Source organism: Microtus pennsylvanicus, chromosome 16 (genome assembly GCF_037038515.1).
Source record: "Microtus pennsylvanicus isolate mMicPen1 chromosome 16, mMicPen1.hap1, whole genome shotgun sequence".
In the NCBI taxonomy this organism is placed as follows: domain Eukaryota; kingdom Metazoa; phylum Chordata; class Mammalia; order Rodentia; family Cricetidae; genus Microtus; species Microtus pennsylvanicus.
Genome location: NC_134594.1, coordinates 34,806,989 through 34,827,175, shown reverse-complemented (window position 1 = coordinate 34,827,175; position 20,187 = coordinate 34,806,989). Strand labels below are relative to the sequence as shown.

The 20,187-nt window shown below is 41.5% G+C and overlaps 1 protein-coding gene across 3 annotated transcripts; it reads left to right on the top strand.

Annotated features, from left to right (window-relative positions):
- The first annotated feature begins 5,337 nt into the window (after window positions 1-5,337).
- On the top strand, window positions 5,338-17,887 carry Ccnl1 (cyclin L1). Of its 3 annotated transcripts, XM_075951111.1 has the most exons (11): window positions 5,449-6,007; window positions 6,235-6,309; window positions 6,783-6,892; window positions 12,566-12,686; window positions 13,547-13,611; window positions 15,264-15,363; window positions 15,470-15,574; window positions 15,657-15,798; window positions 16,016-16,127; window positions 16,229-16,327; window positions 17,097-17,887. In XM_075951111.1, the coding sequence occupies exons 1-11, from the start codon at window positions 5,696-5,698 to the stop codon at window positions 17,443-17,445; spliced, it is 1,590 nt and encodes a 529-aa protein (XP_075807226.1). In that variant the 5' UTR covers window positions 5,449-5,695; the 3' UTR covers window positions 17,446-17,887. The 3 variants fall into 3 exon arrangements, 2 of the variants coding, with proteins under 2 accessions (XP_075807226.1, XP_075807227.1); XM_075951112.1 differs by lacking the exons at window positions 5,449-6,007; window positions 6,235-6,309 and adding an exon at window positions 8,548-8,620 and having other exon boundaries at window positions 6,786-6,892; XR_012908138.1 differs by lacking the exons at window positions 15,657-15,798; window positions 16,016-16,127; window positions 16,229-16,327; window positions 17,097-17,887 and having other exon boundaries at window positions 5,338-6,007; window positions 13,853-15,363; window positions 15,470-15,518.
- Window positions 17,888-20,187: the final 2,300 nt, after the last annotated feature.

The window sequence follows — 20,187 nt, the reverse complement described above, 5'->3', positions numbered from 1 at the left end:
ACTAATGACTCATTGCAATGAATATTCGCAAGTAAAGCTGTTGGGACAAAAGGGTATAGATTATGTGACACACCAAGACTTCCAGGGCCATATGGTGAAGGAATATGTGATAGAGAGGTGGGAAAGACGGAGGAGCACGCACATACAGCTGTGCTTTGTAGAGGGCTTTTTAAAACTTTCTTTTTGGGGAGGTTACAAGAGTAGAGGGCAGATCTGAAAGGACTGGGAAATTAATGGGATTGGGGTGCATGACGTGAAATTCCCAGATTAAAAAAAAAGTTAAGGAAAAAAGAAAGCAGGTTGAGCAAGTCAGTAAGCAGCACTTCTCCATGGTCTCTGCATCAGCTCCTGCCTCCAGGTTCCTGCCCTGTTTGAGTGCCCATCCTCACGACTTTTAATGATGAACTCTTATGAGAAAGAGCTCTTTTAATGATGAACTCTTATGAGAAAGAACTCTTTTAATGATGAACTCTTATAAGAAACTCTTAAGGAAGAATGAGTAAAATAAGTCCTTTCTCCCACAAGTTGATTTTGATCATGGTGTTTCATCACAGCAGAGGTAATGGGCACCTATCTCCAGCCCCTGGCCTGACATACTTTTGACAATCAAGTAAAACTTTAAAAATATATTCTTAGCAAACCACTAACTTACACCATTCAAAAGAAAAGAATATTAGACATCCCAGATTATCTGTAACCTATAACCATTTTCCCTTCTGGAGAGCAACCCACCTACCTGCAGTCCCCAATAATGTATTCGGTAAATGTTTGTTCATGACTTTATTACATAACTACTGAAATCTAATGTACCAGCTTCCACGGAGGAACATATTAATCTGTGTTCCTGGGTGTCTTAGTAATATAATTGCTACAACGCAGTGAGGACAGTAACCCAAATGGGCGAGAACCTGGAGGTGGGAGTTGTTGCAGTTTGTGGAGGCTGTTTACTGGCTTGCACACACAGCTTGATTTTTATACAACCCAGGGCTCAGCCTGTTTTTTTTTTTTTAATATAGAACCCAGGACCACGAGCCCAGATGTATCACCATCTAGAATGGCTGGGCCCTCCCCCACCAAAAACTAAGAAAATGCCTACAGTCTGACCTTATAGAGGTCTTTTCTGAACTGAGGGTCCCTTCTCTCAGATAACTATAGCTTGTGTCAAGCTGACATAAAACTAGTCAGCACACTGTGTCATGGGCACTCATATCTGGCTCAGAATAAACTAAACTATCTCTTACAACTTTGGAGTCTGGAGTTGTGTTTCGCACTGACAATGTCACGTTGACCGAATATTTCTGCTTAGGCTAATGATAACTCAGGCTTGCATTTTATGTCTTGAAGTTTCATCTGACTAGTAATTCATCCTTATCAGTTTTTATTATCTTTTATACCAAGTTGAAAGAATTGTTTCTTCACTATAGAAAGGTTAAGAATTGTACCGCTTCTTGGCCTTTGGGCTAAGACCAAGTGTAGCATCATATAAAGTATATAGAGAACCATGAACACCTCCTTCCCACCCACCTCCATTCCAATGTATTGGTTTTGTTGTTCTGAAGATTGAATCCAGGCCTCTTTGCTATTCTTGTTTGTGCGTGTTCTTACCAACAAGCTACACTTCTGTTCCTATTCAGCGTATAATTTAATTTCATGTACAGGGGGTCATTACATATTTATTACACTGGAACTTCATTTCGCTACTTATTTTTATCCATGTGTATGCTTGCCTGAATTCATATCCACCTGTGTGCAGAAACCTACAGAGGCCGGAAGAGGGCATCAGATCTCCTGGAGTAGGATGGCTATGACCCACCAATGTGGGCTGTGGGAATCGAACCCAGGTCCTCTGTGAGAGCAGTAAGCACTCTTGCATTGCTGAGATGTCTCTCCAGCCCCGGAACTTCCTTTTGTTCACTTAGTAATGTATGGTAGAGGTCCTTCAAACCTTCTTAGACAAAGCCTTATCCAACTTCATCACATTTTGGAGCCAGGTGTGGTGAAATATGCCTGTAGTTTCACCACGTGGAAGCTAAGACAATCAGATTTGAGTTACAAACTAGACTAATCAGGACTTTGGACTTCCCATAGGGTAGGGAACCCTGACTGCTCCTTGGACTGGAGAGGGAGGGGGAGGGGGAAAGGGGAGAGAAGTGGGAGGAGGGGAGGTGGAAATTTTCAACAACAAAAAAACTAATCTACATAGGATGACCCTTTCCCCCAAACACAAACAACTAATTTATTAGTTTTAGTTTGTATTGAATCTTAGGGTTACTATGACTTGATGAAACACCATAAACAAGTAACTTGGGGAAGACTTGTATTTCCACATTACAGTACACCAATGAAGGAAAAATCAGGACAGGAACTCCAAACAGAGCAGGAACCTGGAGGCAGAAGCTGATGCAGAGGCCATAGAGAGGTGCTGCTTATTGGCTTGCTCCCCATGGTTTGTGCTGTCTGCTTTTATAGAACTCAGGACCATCAGCCCAGGGATGTCACCAAGCACAGTGGGCAGGGCCCTCCCCTATCAATCACTGATTAAGAAAATGCCCACAGGCTTGCCTAAAGCTGCCTCTTCCTCCGGTTTGTTTTTCAAGACAGAGTTTCTCAATAGTTTTGTGACTTAGGAGCAGGTCTATGTAACATGTTAAGCCATCTCTTCCTGTGGGAAGAATTGGGCTCATAGGTAAGCAAAAGGGGTACCAGGAATATCTGCCCTCCCTCGCCACAGACAGGGTCTCTCTGTGTAGCCCTGGCTGTCATGGAACCCATCTGTAGACCAGGTTGGCCTGCAAACTCAGAGATCCAGACTGCCTCTGCTTCCAGAGTGCTGTGATTAACTCCAGGTTAGGATCTAGGAATGTTAAACACAGGTCCCTTCCTTCAAAGAAAGGGCTGCATTACCTGTTAACCACCCCAGATGGCTGGGAGCGGACTCTGTTAATTACCTGGTGATCTTTTCAGTTGTGTGGCCCAAGGACGACATCCGGTTCTCCTACAGACCCTTATTACGAGTGTGTCAATCTATACAATCTATCATTACGGAAGGTGTCACGTGTAATCAATCTATAGAACCCATCTTTATGGACGATGTCACATGTACTTTACAAAGAGTTTCCATGAAGTCACATGTTGTTTTATTGTTCAGGAAAAATCTCACCAAGTTGTGCTGAACCTAAAATACACCTAAACTTGGTGATGCAGCTATCTTTGAGTCATTTCTGCTCCTGAAAATAAACACCAATACTCCTTTAACACCAACAAAACTCATTGGTTCACCATGTTGGACTTTGGTTTGGTCTGTGGTGGGTTCCCTATCTGGGGTGAGTAGACACTGTGGGTAGTATCTCACCAGAAGTTCTGTTGAACAACACAGTTCTTCCCTGGATGTGTCCCTCATGTTTGCACAAAAGGTTTGGATATGAAATGCCAGCCACAGATCCTGTTTGAGGATCATCTTCTTAGGTAGTGGCAGTTAAGAGGCATTTTTTTTTTCCTTTTTGAGGCACGGTTTTTCTGTGTAACAGCCCTGGCTGTCCTGAAACTCACTCGGTAGACCAGGCTGGCCTCACACTCACAGAGATCCACCTGCCACTGCCTCCCAAGTGCCGGGATTAAAGGCGTGTGCCACCACCGCCCAGCAGTGAGAGGTGACTTCATCACAAAGCCACGCACCTCATAAATGGTTAATCCATTGATGAGATCATAGCTGGACAAGCAATCAGGACTTGGGGATTTTCCCTCCGTGGGTGGTGAGAGTTGCTTTCACCAAGTTCTCACAGCACAAACTTCTGCCGGGACAAAAGCCCACAGGATATAGGGCCATCTGACTGTAACCTCAAACATCCGAAACCATGAAACCAAAATAAAAGCTTCACTGTGAATTTTCTCAGGAATCTGTCAGTGACAAAAAGCTATCAGAATTGTTGGTCAGTGGTGGCACATGCACTCAGGAGACAGAGGCAGGCAGATCTCTATGAGTTCAAGGCCAGCCTGATCTACAGAGTGAGTTCCAGGATAGTCAGGGCTACAAAGAAAAACCCTGTCTGGAAAAAAACAAAGTAAAATAAACCGTTATCAGAATCATGGATTTATGAGGCTTTTGTTGAGTGCTGGGATTAAAGGCCTATATCATCATTTCCAGCCCTATACAAAGTTTTGTTTTTTTAAAGGGGTTTGCTTTGAGAACCTTATTATGTAGCTGACTGACTAGGAACTCCATATGTAGACCAGGCTGAGCCTGAACTCAGAGATCCACCTGCCTTTGTCTCCAGAGGGATTGTCCAAACACACCCAGCAAAAAAAAAAAAAATGTCTTACTTCGACAGGCAGTGGTGGTGCACACCTTTGAAGCCAGTCTGGCCTACAGAGCGAATTCCATGACAGCCAAGGCTACACAGAGAAACCCTGTCTCGAAGCTCCTCTCTCCCCCAAAATCTTATTTTGGTGACATCACTGACAAACAGTATCTAAATAATAAATCATAATTAAATAAATATCTAAATTCCTCTTACTCTATAGGTACAAAGTTAAGGCACTTTTCATCAAGAAATTAAGCCTTAACAAAACAAAACAACAATCCCCAAGATGTGTACTAAGACAAAGATTTTTCCTTCTCCCTAAAGAAGGCAATCAGAGGGCTGAACTAGAATATAAAGACCATTGGGTATCCAGACAGGCTCCAGAGATGGAGGCAGGAGGATCAGCTGTTCCTAAGTCGGCCTCAGCTATTTGGGAGTTTTGGTGTAGACGTAAAAACTAGAGCTCTTATCCCTAAGGGAATTAAGAAATGGGTTAGGCAGAGCAGTGGTGGCGCACGCCTTTAATCCCAGCACTGGGGAGGCAGAGGCAGGTGGATCTCTGTGAGTTTGAGGTCAGCCTGGTCTACAAGAGCTAGTTCCAGGACAGCTAAGGCAGTTACACAAAGAAACCAAAAAATAAAAATAAAAAAATAAAGAAAAGAAAAAAGTGGTTTATCCTGGAGCCATTTTGCTCCATGGTCCGGAGAACACAATTGTAGGTTACCTCAAATCCCATGTAAGGAAGGCGAGAGCTGTATTTTTTGAATTGACACAGGGATAGTGTAATCAAGCCGTCACTTTCCTAGTAGGAACCATCTGGGATCAGACTCCCTCGTGCCGTGAAGTCGCGGGCGCAACGTTCTCAGCCTACATCTATTTTTGGAGCCAGGGATTTTCCAGATTACCGTAAATCCGGCGAGGTGAGGTCAGGGGCCAGGCCTACGTTTCCAGGGCTACACCCCGACACCGACGCGCGCTTGCTCAGAGTTTCCCGGAACCCCGCGCGCGCCGCCCTTTTTCCACCCCGCTCCTGAAACTCTGAAGCCGCCCTGTCCGGAGTCACTTCGCACACTGGTGTCGCCGCCGGCCGGAAGCCAGGGGAGACAGCGGATCACCCGGTGCGGTGCGTGAAGGGATCACCCAACCCGCCGCCCCCAGCCGCCGCCGCCGCCTGCGAAGCTCCACGCCCACCTCCGAAACCGGGAGGAACTCGTTGGCGCGCGGCGGGGCGGGGCGGGGCGGGGCGGCGGCGTGGTGACGTCAGGGCGGAAGCGCACGCTGCGTGCAGCGGCCTGGAAGCCGGCGGTCACGGGCACATCCGCCGCGCCGAGGACGCTGGTTAGTCTCGCTCTGGGTTCCGGCTGCGTCGGCCTTGCGTGCAGCTCGCTGGCACCATGGCGTCCGGGCCTCACCCGACCTCGACCGCCGCTGCCGCCGCCGCCTCGGCAGCCTCCGCCGCCCCGAGCGCGGGCGGCTCCAGCTCGGGCACGACGACCACCACGACGACGACGACGGGAGGGATCCTGATCGGCGACCGCCTGTACTCAGAGGTATCGCTCACCATCGACCACTCGCTGATCCCGGAGGAGCGGCTGTCGCCGACGCCGTCCATGCAGGACGGCCTGGACCTGCCCAGCGAGACGGACCTGCGCATCCTGGGCTGCGAGCTCATCCAGGCCGCCGGCATTCTCCTCCGGCTGCCTCAGGTGAGCGGCGCCGGGTGGTGGCCGCGGCCGGGTCTCTCGGGAGCCGGGGTCGGGGTGGCGGCGGCGGCGGCGGGAGCCCGGGGCGGGCGGGGAGGGGGCCGGGGGCCGGAGGCGCCGCGCGGCCCGGGCGGGGGAAGGGGAGCAGCGAGCGGCCGCACAAGATGGCGGCGGCGCCTGGTGCGGGCCCGCCTGACCCCGGCGCTTCCGTTCTCCTCTCTTGTCTGCAGGTGGCGATGGCAACGGGGCAGGTGTTGTTCCATCGCTTTTTCTACTCCAAGTCGTTCGTCAAACACAGTTTCGAGGTGAGCTCGGCGGAGGCGGGCGAGAAGAGAAGGGGGTTGCCTCATCCGGAAGCGGGGAGGAAGGGGTAGTAACCAGCTTTTCCAGAAAGGGAGTGGTTAGCCTAGGCCTTTGTACCTAGTTCCCACCCAGAAGGAAACGGGGCCCTAAGAGCGTGTTCCAGGAACTAGAAAATGGATCCTGAGCCCACGTGCTCCGGCACCAAGAACTACATTTTTCAGGCCCCCGAACAACTCGTGAGAGTTTACTTGATTCTGGTCCAAAATTAAAGAGCCGTTGTGCAATACGGCGTATATAGCTGGTAGGCCCCGTGCGCTAAAAATGTCGCTCTTGGTTGGTTTAATTTCGCCAAAAGCCCTGTTGGACCTTAGAGTTACTCATTTAAAAATAAGTTTGGTAGATTTTTGGACAGGATTGCCTCCGGTTTAGCGTTGCGCTTCATTATAAGTTTTGTCCCCTCGTGGCTTCTTTTCAGATTGTTGCCATGGCCTGTATTAATCTCGCGTCAAAAATAGAAGAAGCACCAAGAAGAATAAGAGATGTGATTAATGTATTCCACCACCTCCGCCAGTTAAGAGGAAAAAGGTAAGATTGGCCTATTGAACATAGTACTCCTTACTACTGCTGTTGTACGCCAATCATCGAGTCAAAACATCTTTTTTTTTTCCCTCAAGTCAGTATGGATGCAAAAGAAAACTGACATTAGGTGTTGAAATTCACATAGGAACCTTAAAACTTTTTAAAAACCCTGAATTAACCAGCTATCTAAAGTTTGTAGAGGCAGTTGCTTTGTGGACAATCCAGGGAGTGCTGTGAAGCCAGTTCCTTGGCTTAAGCTTAAACAAGAAAGGGAGCGCGGTTGGCTCCAGTGGGAGTGTATTCTGTAAGTTCTCTTTCCCCTCCCCTCTCTGGAACACTGAAGGCTGGACCTGGAAGCTCTGTAGTTCAAGTTAATATTGTGGCCAAGTTCCGTGTAGGTTGTTTTTCTGCTTGGAGTCCCAGTTTCTTCATCAATTGAGGTTGGCTTTTGTTAGAGTACTTCTCCACATTGAACTACGCTATATCGAATAATACCGGATCTGAAAAGACTGGAGGATGGTAAAGTTGGAAGTTTGAAGTCAAAGGGATTGAACAGGTATTTTGTTTTGGTTAGATACAGTCTCAGTGAGTGGGTTAGAAAAATAACGCATTGAGTTGCCTTCGGATAGGGTTCTTTATCTTGTAAGAAAATACAGTCTGAAACAGTATCTTTTTGGTGGACTGATAATCTGGTAACTTTACGTGGGCCTATGCCTTCATCTATGGCAGTACCAACGTTTGTCGCGGGCCTCACTGTTCCACGGGAGGTTCTAGGGTAGTTATTGTGCAGGTCAGTTTCTGAGCAATTGTGATGCGTTTGAGAGACGGTAGCTGTGAAAAGCTAAGTTGTTTTGGGACCTGGGTGTTGCTTAGTCCAAATGAGCATCATACATAGTCTTTATACTGATGGAGTCTATAAGAAGTTGGTTGGTAGTGAAGGTATAGTCAGATGAGCAAATGTTAAAGTGAGTTCAAAGTGGGCAGCATGGTCAAAAATTGCTGCCCCGATTTTTTTTTAATACATATATAGCTTGTTTTGTTCTTCATACTTTTTCAGCCCTATCTTTTCTCATCTCAGTGATAAAAACTTCCTTCATTTGAAAATGTTTTTAGTTCATGAAGAAAGTAGAGAAATGGGGGACTTTCTAACTGGTGTTGAGTATGTTCGGAGCTTATATTCGTATTTAGACACGTGGCTGATTCTTTTTTCAGGGTGTTCTTAAATGAAACACTGAAAATACAGAATTTTTATCTTTAGTCAAAGGGCTCTGCTTTAAAAGGACATTTTCTAGTAGTATATGAGTCGTTGAGCCAACTATAATCACATCTTGGCGTTTTCCTGTGGGACTTAACTTTTCCTCCCTTGGTGTCAGAATAGGGTCATCTTAACTATAAAACTTCAGAACTAAGAATAATCCAATCTGACTGACTTGTGTTGGATGTAACTGCATTTTTGGCCATCATTAAAGAGAAATTGATTTTGTTTCAATGTTATGAGTTTGATTATAGCATGAAATTCTTAAAGAAGTTAATTGCATGGAAGCCCCCCTTTTTAAAAGCAGGATATAAGTGTTTCTATGCATATTACAAGTTTACTCAGACATATAACTTGTATATGTTATTAACTTCAACTCTTTTTTCCCTTGCAACCGACTATACAGCGACCAGCTACATTTACCAAAGCCTGGGTGATGTGGAGTGGTACATAGAGATGAAGCTGTCGTCATGGCAACAGTGAGTGACGTATCGAAAATCCCCAAGGAGAAGCCAGTGTTCTGAGAATAGGTCACTGGAATCGGGGACTAACAGGTTGGCCACTGGTGAACCATTTAGAGAAAACAAACAAAAAAACTCCTGTTTCTTGTTATAAGCTTTTTTCTTTGCTGTCCAAGTTATTAAAACTGTAGCTTAGTAAGATGTTTTGTGTTCTTTGCATAGGATATGGTTAGAAAATAAATGTTGTATTCTAATTAATTTGTCTTGAATTGTATGTAGTTCATTTGTGAATGCTAACTAGATTACTGTATGGCCTTGACAGGTACGTGGGGGGGCATTCGTGTATGTTTTTGGTCCTGGCTACATAAAGATAAATAGTAAATATAAAAGTCCAGTCCTCAATATGAACTATTTGACTTGTCCCCTCCCATAAGGCTTTTTTATAATTTGATAGTTCTTCAGAATAGCTGAATTTAAAGGAAAAGCTATTCATACCAGTAGTTTACAATTTTATTTATATGTAACGTATTTGCAGTATGTTAAGGAGTTTTTTCTTTAAAGAAGTCTCTGTTATATCTTTTTAAAATAAGTGTTACAAGATGAACTTTTCAAGATTTGACTGCTTTTATTGGTGACTGTTGATGCTATTTTCAATGTATAGAAAAGTAAGAATTGGAAGGGTCAGGTCAATATTGTCATTTTATCTAACCATTTAGTTTATTTCTGTGGTTCATGGGTAGCTTCAGTTTGACACTTGAGGAGTGTTCCAAAATAAGCATTAGAGATTTCTCTGTGTATTAATTACCCATCTGGTTTATGGTGTAGAGTAGGAATCTCGTCTCCGTATTAATTACCCGTCTGGTTTATAGTGTAGGTCCTTGTTTGGAACACGAGAGAGACTAACCGTGCTCCAACCCCTTAGTTCTAAGTTTTTGTCATTCGTGTGCTGTGTTTCAATCATACTATAGAAAGTAGCTATCATACAAACTTCAAATAAATAAACAGACCCAGATTTCTTAAAGATTGAAAGTTTATTTCAAAAAGTTAATGAGCAAAGTCTGGTAATAACAAGCCTTCAGAGGTGGAGTTTGGAGTGTTGCCGCTGCTCCTGAATTCTGAATAGATGAGGACTTACTCACCCTGAACTTTAAGTGCCACCTCTTCATCTAGTGCTAGTCCAGGGGTGTTTACCAAGCCTTGATTCAATTGCTGAAAAATACTTCTGATTGATTACTTTGTTAATATACAAAGCTTTTGTTACTTAAATGCTTCTTCAGAATTTTTGTTACTGGTTTATGGAGATATTTTCTGTTTTATCATGGTATAAAATGCTTTTGCTAAGATAGTTGTTAATTTTGTATTCATTGAGCTTGCCTTGATTTATAAGGTAAATCAATTCTGAACAAAATGAAGATGAGAGATTATGCATTTACAAAGCTAACTTGAAAAATTGGTAGTGGCAAGACTAAATAAGAACTTAGATGGTTGAGTTGTAAAGTTTGTTTCCTTGGTCTGTTTTAAAATCGTGAGACTTGGAGTTTTAAGATTCAGGGTCTCACTTGGTAGCGTGGGGTGGCCTACAGTTTATGACCTTTGTGTCTTAACTACCCTCCCTCCTGGAATTAAACAAGGCTGTGCTGCTTCATGTTTTTTGGGATTCTGATGGTGGGCAATGTACTTATGGCAGAGTGAGGAGTAAATCCAAGCCAATTCGTGGTGAATCCTTAAATTTGTCACCAGTTGGTAGCCACAATTGAAAAAGATGTTCACCTGCTTAATCACAAATTTTATAATAACTCTATATAAAGCAGTTTTCTTGGTAGGATATAGTATAAGTTTTAACACATTTAGGAAAAGTAAGACAGTTCGACTTTTGTGAACTATTTGTATAGGGATTCCCCACCCCCAAGGCAGTTTGGCTGTAGCTTTGGAGCCTGTGTTGGAACTCCCTCTGTAGACCAAGAAAGCCTCAAAATCACATATATCTGCCTGTCTCTGCCCACTTGCAGCCCCCTCCCCCTAAAGTGCTGGGATTAAAGGTGTGTACCGCCACCACCTGGCTTGTAGGGGGATTTTAGTGGTGCTGTTTACTGTCTGGATTTCAGGGGTAAGAGCTAAGCTGTGTGCAGATAAAATACTGAACTGAGCCTCTCTGACTCCTAATACCAGTTGAAGGACAAGCTTGTAATGCATACATAAAGCATAAAAAGTCATAAACCCTTACATAGTGTGTTTTTGGGTGTGTTTTCATATGATTGTTCCCATTTGAGATAAACGGCCTTTTTTTCCCCAAAGTGCAATTTGTGGCTATTGTCCTGATAAAATCGATTCATTACAGGCTATTTTCCTACTTAACTGCCATAACACTTCTCACTCTTTAAAGATGTAGTCGAAATTGAACTTAGATCAGTTTTCCATAATTACTTAGTTACTCTTGATGTTACTTCTGCCAGCTATTAATAGTTTAACACAAAGTTACAGAATAGCCGTAACTGGATTTTGCTTTTAAGTGAAAATAAGGAAAATATAAATAATTTTTTTTACTCTGATAGCCTGCTACCAGGAAGGTAGTTAATGTACTTCATTGCAGATTTTTTTTCTCAGTCTTGTGTTAACCCAGTTTAGCCTCAGTTCCCCTGATGTGGTGGAGGATATTCTTGAAGTCTTTGTCTCCACATTCTTCTACTCCCAACCTCCTAATAGTGCTGGGCTTAGGAGTGAGCTGGGGCTCCTACTCAACATTATAGATTAGATTGTTTTATTACCTTTAAGTGGTTATGCTTAAATAGGTTGTTTAAGAAGTGTTCAGGCAATATATTCTCTATAGAGCATAAAACTTGTGACTTGGCTGAAAATGAATTGTTTGAGAAAGCATTTAAATATTCTACTCATATACTTATTGTACAATCTTTAATAGATGTGTACATCTTGCTGGTTAGAGGTAAGAATGTATCAAAAAACATGGTAAATTTCACAGATCTCATTAACATTTCTTAACTGGCAGATTGTAAGACAAGCCAGATTGCACTTGCTGCTGATATGACCCACTCCAGTGGGTGAGGCAAGATGAGCTTTATAGCAAGGCTTTTTTTTAAAAAAAAATGAACAAACTACGTGATGTACATGAGATAACTTTTTCTATGAGTGACCAGGTGTTCCTTCCCCCAATATGAAAAGATGAACTCAGGACATCCCACACAGGCTGTGAATATGGTTCCTGTTCCCTCTCTGCAGCCTTAGAGTCTCACAGGAGCTACATGGAGTTACCTAATTTACTCTTAAACTCATTTTTACAAAATATTTTCTTTCATTGATAATTGAGCTAATTTTGGGTTTGATTTTTGTTGTTGGGGTTTGGTTTGGTTTTGGTGCTTTGGTTTTGTGGTTTGGTTTTGGTGCTTTGGTTTTGTGGTTTGGTTTTTGTTTGTTTGTTTTTTTTTTCCAGGGGTGGGTGGCTAATTAAGCAGACAAATATTCTTTGTATATTTGTTTTTAGTGTGTTGTTCCAAAAGAAATCAGAATTAACTACCTGTTTTTTTCCCTTAGGTTTCATTTTGATCATAAACTTAGCAAAGAGTTTACTCAAAAAGAATTTTTAAATCTTTGTTCATATTAGAACTTTAGAACTTTATACTAAATCTTTCAGGATCACATTGGTTCTTACTGGGAAGTTTCTTTGAGGCTGAGGTTTGTGCCAGTAAACATTATCACTGAAGTTAAGTGCATAAGTTAAGAGACCTAAAAATATGTAAGTGTTTTTTCAAGTTGGTTTAGGAGCTTTGTCTAGTTGTATATAATTAGCATAACTTGGACAGCATAAGATTAATGCTTTAACTTGTTAGCAGGAGTTTAAAAAGCTGGTTTCTGTTGCCAATAGTTGGTTGGAAGGGAAAATGGAGATGCCACAAATAAAAGGTTTTGGATGTGCAAAACAGTTTTGATTTTATTTCTTACAAACTATAGGACTCCAAGCCCTCTGATCCTTGATCAGAACTACATTAACACCAAAAATCAAGTTATCAAGGCAGAAAGGAGGGTGCTAAAGGAGTTGGGATTTTGTGTTCATGTCAAGCATCCCCATAAGGTGAGTTATAGAGTGCAGAAGTTAAATTTCGTAAGTATTAGGGCTTTTCTTAAAAATTTTTACTTATGTGGAGAGTTAACCTGAGTTTTCAAAAGCTTTATTTTGGATGTTGACTGATCAGGCTTTTTTATTAGTAGTAATTGTGTGATCATGAATATTCTTTGTGGTTAAGTTCTAGTTTTTCCACTTAACAAACTCATGTGATAAAATTCCTCATGTAAGGAATGAGTTGCACGTACCCGCTAAAGTGTGGTAGCTGCTGGATGTAAACCATTGATGAAAGCTTTCCCTTTTGACTTTCCTGTTCCTTAAGAACACTGGTTGCAAGAGTTGGGTATTGGAGATAGCTAGCTCTGCTGTTAACTGGGTAACTTCAAGTTCCATTTTTCTAAAATTATAAAATAATGGTAATATGGGTCCAGAAACACTTGGCATGAACTGAAATAGTTTTACATACTTAATGTGTCTTGCTGGGAACCAAATATAAGGCAAGCATTTATGTCATTGAGTTATGTAGCTTTTGTTTAGGAAACTTTAGTGTACTAAAGCTTTACTGCAGAAATTAATTACTGTAATGCTTAGTGTTGTAGAAAATGTGCTGTGACCATTGTGTACAATAATAGTATAAATTCTGCCCTTTCTGATGAATTTAGAAAACACTGAGTTATTAACCGCCACTTCTGTAAGCACATTTTTAGAGCTGAGTAATATGACAGCACCGAGTCTTGAGCATGTTCTGCATTGACTGTAGCTGTAATACAGGGATTAGAACTAATCAACACTTCATATGACTTATTCATTGAACTCTGCTGTGAAAGAACCACCCATGTGCTAAATGCTGTTTTCTCCCTTGTCCTCAGATCATTGTAATGTATTTACAAGTCTTAGAGTGTGAACGTAACCAAACCCTGGTTCAAACTGCCTGGTAAGTTGCTTTTTTACATTTCTTCTTTAGTCAGGAAAACAGAAGCAGAAATAAAGTAAGTTTCATTTTATTTTCCTTCCAAAGTAATGAAATAAGTTTGGGGGTATTTTGTTTTTGTTGTTGTTTTTTAACCAAAATGTAAATAATGCTTATTTCTGCTTCCTGTTTTCTTGGCTTGACTAATTACTTTTAATGGAGAACTCAATTTAACTTTGTTCTTTTTTCTACTCTTTAATTAAAGGGTAGTCCATGATGGTAAGTCATAGAACTCTGCCCTCCGCACTTCAGCCCATGACCTCAGGATGGCCTGATTGGCTAGCCTGCTCTCCAGCCAATCCAGTGCAAGCTCTCATCCGAGATTCACTGAAGTGGTCCATATCCATCTGGCAGCATCTTCTAGTTCTGTCGGGGTGTCAAAAGGATTTGTATATTTGCTTCTAGAAGTAACTATGCATCATGCCTATGTATTTAATGTATACCTGTAACTATCAAAATGAATATTTCATTTTTGATAGACTGTTGTCCAGCCAATATGAATTGTTTTTTTTTAATTGGGTTCAGTTAAATTTTTACTTGGAATGTGTATAGCATCCGTTCTACCAAGGAGGCTACCTTATGCTTTTTAAATGGGTGCCTGTTGCCATTTGAGGTGACTCCAGCTATTGAGGTGTTGTTGGCTTTGATATAAGGAGCATTTAATTTTAAAATAGTTAATGTTATTTAAGTATTTTTGAACTTGGGCCTTTGAGATGCAGAAAGGTTAAGCAAGGAAATTGGTTTAGCATAAATGATTCGTATGACTGCTGATAAGCAAGCATTGAATAATTCTGGACTTTCCCAGAAATATGTCTTTTTTTTTTCCCCTTATAACAGCCATGCTTCTCTTGGGCTCAGTAGATACTGGTAACTTTGAAAAGCCACATAGCTTTATCAAATGCATGAGTTTTCAATGTATTCTGTGCAGCAAAAAAATTATACAATAGTTTTTAACAGTTGTAAGGATTTTAAAAATAATCCATTTAACTTCCAGCTCAGGCTTTTCAGCAAATTATAAAGTTTTTTAGTTAAGGAATTTTATTGCAAAGTTTTACTAGACGTTTCAGAAGTTTATTTAATTAAATTAGATTATTGTTTTATTTATACTTAATTGCAAAAGGGTATGTAAACAAGGCCATTATGTGTATTTATTGCTCACTTTGCTACCTAGATTTTTTAAGTGTTTTCCCCCCTTTCTAACTATAAGAGTAACTTGATGGGTTCTTACTAAAAATAGCTTTTACCCCTGTTTCTGGTATTGGAATTTTTTTTTAAAGAACTTGGTTGACACTGCTTTTCATTATGGATAAAGGAGAGACGGTCAGTAACTGATGGCTTGAAGTAGTGTTGGAGTGGTGAGATCTGAACCTCGCCGGGTCAGAATTGACTCCAAATCACTGCCTTTATAGTGATGTGTTGAAAGAGGGTTTAGGGGTGAGATCTGTATTGTTTGTAAGTGCTGTGGGGAAAGGCTTAGAAACTGTTAACATACAGTTTAAAGACGTGAATATGAGGAGAAGAAAAAAGAATGAAGTAGATTGAGTCTCCAATTTTATATGTACGTCAGAAGAATCGGTTTGCTTTTGGACTAAGCTGATAGCTGAAATGTTTTTCAGGAATTACATGAATGACAGTCTTCGAACCAATGTTTTTGTTCGCTTTCAACCAGAGACGATAGCATGTGCTTGTATCTACCTTGCAGCTAGAGCGCTTCAGGTAAATATAACCCGCTGAGTTTTACAAATTTGTAAATTCCAAGAAATTGGTACATCTTAGAGGAATAGAAGTTTAAGTTTGAACCGTTCTGTTTTTAATGGTTTAGATTCCATTGCCAACTCGGCCCCATTGGTTTCTTCTTTTTGGTACCACAGAAGAGGAGATCCAAGAAATCTGCATAGAGACACTTAGACTTTACACCAGGAAAAAGGTAATTTCAGATACATTCAGTTTGGTGCTGATGGCATTTTCAAGAATCTAAAGGTAATACTAACTTGATTTTCATCCAACAGCCAAACTATGAATTGTTGGAAAAAGAAGTAGAAAAAAGAAAAGTAGCCTTACAGGAAGCCAAATTAAAAGCAAAGGGATTGAATCCTGATGGAACACCAGCCCTTTCAACCCTCGGTGGATTTTCTCCAGCCTCTAAACCATGTAAGATGGCAGTCTGAATTGAATGAGATGTGAGCACTGTAAGTGTACTTTGTTAGAAAGGTGTGGCGTTGGTCAGTTGCTTAGAGACCATTAAGAAATTGTTGGGGTTTTTTTTTTTTTTTGAGACAAATCAGTCTTAAGGGTTAGAAGTGTAGGCTGTGTTGAGAATTTGTTCTGCTAAATCCTGTTTTGATATATTGTCCTTGCCTATTAAAAGCATCACCGAGAGAAGTAAAAGCTGAAGAGAAGTCACCAATCTCCGTTAATGTGAAGACAGTCAAAAAAGAACCTGAGGACAGACAACAGGCTTCCAAAAGCCCTTATAATGGGTGAGTGTACTTCAAGGGATCGAATATTTATTCATTGTTAAACCTTTATACACTATAAAACAATGTAAAAAATACCGCCTGTATTTTTTTTCTTTTTAAAGTGTAAGAAAAGACAGCAAGAGAAGCAGAAACAGCAGAAGTGCTAGTAGATCAAGGTCAAGAACCAGATCACGGTCTAGATCACACACCCCAAGAAGACAGTGAGTAATGGAAGATGGGATGTGGGCTTTAGGATAGGAATAAGTATTGGGGTTGTTTGTTTAGCATGTCTTACTATATTCCATCAGGATTACAAACATGCTTTATTTTAGGATTAGGCTTAAAGAGAAGTAAACTTAGGGACACTCTTCAAATATGATTCTTCAGGTGTGTTTGTTTTAAAATATGCATAAGTGGTTATGTACAGAAGTTAGAGGAAAATTCGTAAAAGTCACCACTATGTGGGTGTTGCAGCTCAAACTCTGGTTTTTGTGCTTGGCGGCAGGCCCCTTTTCCTGTTGAGCCATCTCACTGACCCTAGTAATGTGCCTTAGTGGCATTTTGTGTGTTGTTTTTGTTCCTCAAGCCCCTCATTTACTGGATTGTCCAGAAAATGCTGTGGGGTTATATGTATATAAAATTATTTATTGTAGGAAAGCATTCTTTACATTCAGTTTGTTAAAATTATAAATATTTTATTAATGTATTAAAGAGCCTAAAAGACTTCTAGTCAGCTTTGTAACTAGATGCAGGTTCTTCTGATGCACTTTGGTTATGTGGAAGATACTCAGTTTAAAAAGGCATGTAGTTCAGTGCAGTATAGGCATCAGATAGACAGGACAGCTTCAATCGAGAGGTCAGGGTGTGGAGACTGAGGAACATGGTCAGTTCAGCTTTTCATTGCTCGTTGTTTTAAACATAGTAATGAACAAATGATTAATCTATTGCCAATAGAAACTGAACCTAAACTTGAAACTTCTATTGTCTAAGTTATAATAATAGGCGAAGTCGATCTGGAACATACAGCTCAAGATCAAGAAGCAGGTCCCGCAGTCACAGTGAAAGTCCTCGAAGACATCATAACCATGGTTCTCCTCACCTGAAGGCCAAACATAGCAGAGAAGACTTAAAGAGCTCAAATAGACATGGCCATAAGAGGAAAAAATCGCGGTCTCGATCTCAGAGCAAATCTCGGGATCACTCAGATGTCACCAAGAAACACAGGCATGAAAGGGGACATCACAGAGATAGGCGTGAAAGATCTCGCTCCTTTGAGAGATCCCATAAAGGCAAGCACCATGGCAGCAGTCGCTCAGGACACAGCAGGCATAGGCGTTGACTTTCTTCCTCTGACACTGCATCGGTTCCTGGTTTTGCCTGTATGCAGTGTGATGTATGGACTCAATCAGAACATAAAACAAAGTGATTAGGAATTGATTTATTAAAATTGTCTAGGTCTCTAGAAACACTGAGGACATTTTCTTTGGAAAAGAACTATGTTAAGGTTTTTTGCACATTAAAATGCCCTAGCAGTATCTCATTGAAAACCATGGTCAGGTTCAATTGTACTTTATTATAGTTGTGTATTGTTTATTGATATAAAAACTGGAGTGTGAATTCTGTAAAAATGTATCTTATTTTTATACAGATAAAACTTGCAGACACTGTTCTATTTAAGTGGTTATTTGTTTAAATGATGGTGAATACTTTCTTAACACTGGTTTGTCTGCATGTGTAAAGATTTTTACAAGGAAATAAAATACAAATCTTGTTTTTCTAAACTGCTTCAGATATCTTATTTAAATTGCTAAGAAGCAAGATTTTAATGGGAAGATGGCTTTACAGTGATTTCTGACAGGTATAGTTTGGGGTAAAGTCTTACCTACAGTATGTAATGGTCATTGTGTATATATGAAAAGCGAATAGGTGTGGCCTGGTACTGTTAATGAACCACAAAAATGCAAAACCTGATTTGAACTTAATGTATCAGGGGATATGAACTTAGCAATTGAACAAACCACAGACAGCATAAAGCTAAGACCCATCTACGGAGGTTTTAAGTGTGCTAGCATGCCTGACATTCAGTGATACAGCTTAATTTTGGTTTGTCAAATTCAATAACAAGATCATAAAGTAAAAGATTGATTACAAAGACATGAAACAATTCATGCACAAATAGGTCACCAAGTTACTGGAGGAGGAGATTCTTTGGCATTGGAGGGTATCTTACACTATTCAGACTGGCTTATGTTCAGACATCAAGGTGAATGTCTTGTATGCATGGTGGGGTGAGGAGAGTAGTAGTCAGGAAACCACCCTGTACTGCCAGTTCTCCTATGGGTACAGTTCATTGGGCACCTCTCACCAGGTGGCAAGCACATTTATTCTCTGAGCCATCTTACCAGCTTCTACATAATTGTTAAAAACTTGCATTTTTTGAAACATGGTCTTACTCTTGTGGCCTAGAACTCACCTACAAATTGATAGACATCTCTAAAAAATGTAGAAGACAAACTTGGAGGAAAGAAATGTGGAAAAAAAGCCCCATACTTTAAAAAATATTTTTATTTAGTCTTTGGAAATTCTGTACATTTATACAGTGTATTTTGACTGTAGCCATCATCATCTTCACCTTGCCCTAGCACTGTGGTCCCCCCCACCCCCACCCCCAGTCTCCCAACTTCATGTCTTCCACTTAGGTTGTCATTGTTGATGCCCCTGCATCCAGTTAGTGCTGCTCGTGTGTGGGTTTTTTGTGTGTGTGTGGGGGGGGGACACCATGCACTGAGGAAGCCACACTTAATAATTCCTCTGCCAGGTGCTCCTCTCTATACTCTAAATCTTAGGACATTTTTTTTCTTTATTCTCTCATACAGTACATCCCTTCTGTAGCCTCCAGTCTCCCTCCCTACCACCCAACTCTCAGAGATCCACTGTTCCTGTTTCTCTTCAGAACAGGCCCCCCAGGGATCACACACTATAACAACATGCAATAAGATTAGGCACAATATCCAGCTTCATATTAAGGTTGGATGAGGCGACACAGGAGGAAAAGGGCCCCAAGAGCAGGCAAAAGAGTTGGAAGCACTCCCACGAAAACCACAACATACATGATAGATGGGACCTAGTGCAGACCCATGCAGACTGCGGTTGCTACTTCAGTCTCTGTGAACCCTGCTTAGTTGATTTCTGTGTTCTGATGTCCTCTACCTCTCTGGCTCCCACAATCCTTCCCCACCCTCCCAGGAGTTTCCCACGTTCTGTCTAAAGCTGTCTGTGGGTCTCTGTCCCCATCAACTGCCAGAGGAAGCCTTTCTGATGAAAATTGGGCTATGAATATAGCAGAATATCACTAGGAATCATTTCATTGACTTTTAAAGACTTTACTATTTTTTTGGCCAATCATGTTTTGTGCTACACTGGGTCTGTGGGCCCCCAGCTTCTGTTATCAGTGTTAGGCGTGGGCTCCCTCTGGTGGTGTGGACTTCACGTTAGTCCAGTTATCGGTTGGCTGGTCCCTCAAGCTCCAAGTCACCATTGCCCCAGCACATCTTGCAGGCAGGACAGGTTGTGCGTGGAAGGTTTTGTGGCTGGGTTGATGTCCCAGTCCTATTACTGAATGTCTTTCCTGGTTACAGACAATCCTAGCCATTCTGACAGGTCTAAGATGGAATCTCAAAGTGTCTTGGCTTGCATTTCCCTGATAACTAAGGATGTTGAACATTTAAGTGTTTTTCAGCCATTTGAGATTCCTCTATTGAGCGTTCTGTTTAGCCCTCTACCCCATTTTTTGTTGTTGTTGTTTTGTTTTTTTTGTTTTTTTTTTTTCGAGACAGGGTTTGTGGTTTTGGAGCCTGTCCTGGAACTAGCTCTTGCAGACCAGGCTGGTCTCGAACTCACAGAGATCCGCCTGCCTCTGCCTCCCAAGTGCTGGGATTAAAGGTGTGCGCCACTACCGCCCGGCTCCTCTACCCCATTTTTAAATTGGATTATTTGGTTTCCTGATAGGTAGTTTCTTGAGTTCTTTATTATTTATTTTGGATATTAGCCCTCTATCAAACGTGGCGTTGGTAAAGATCTT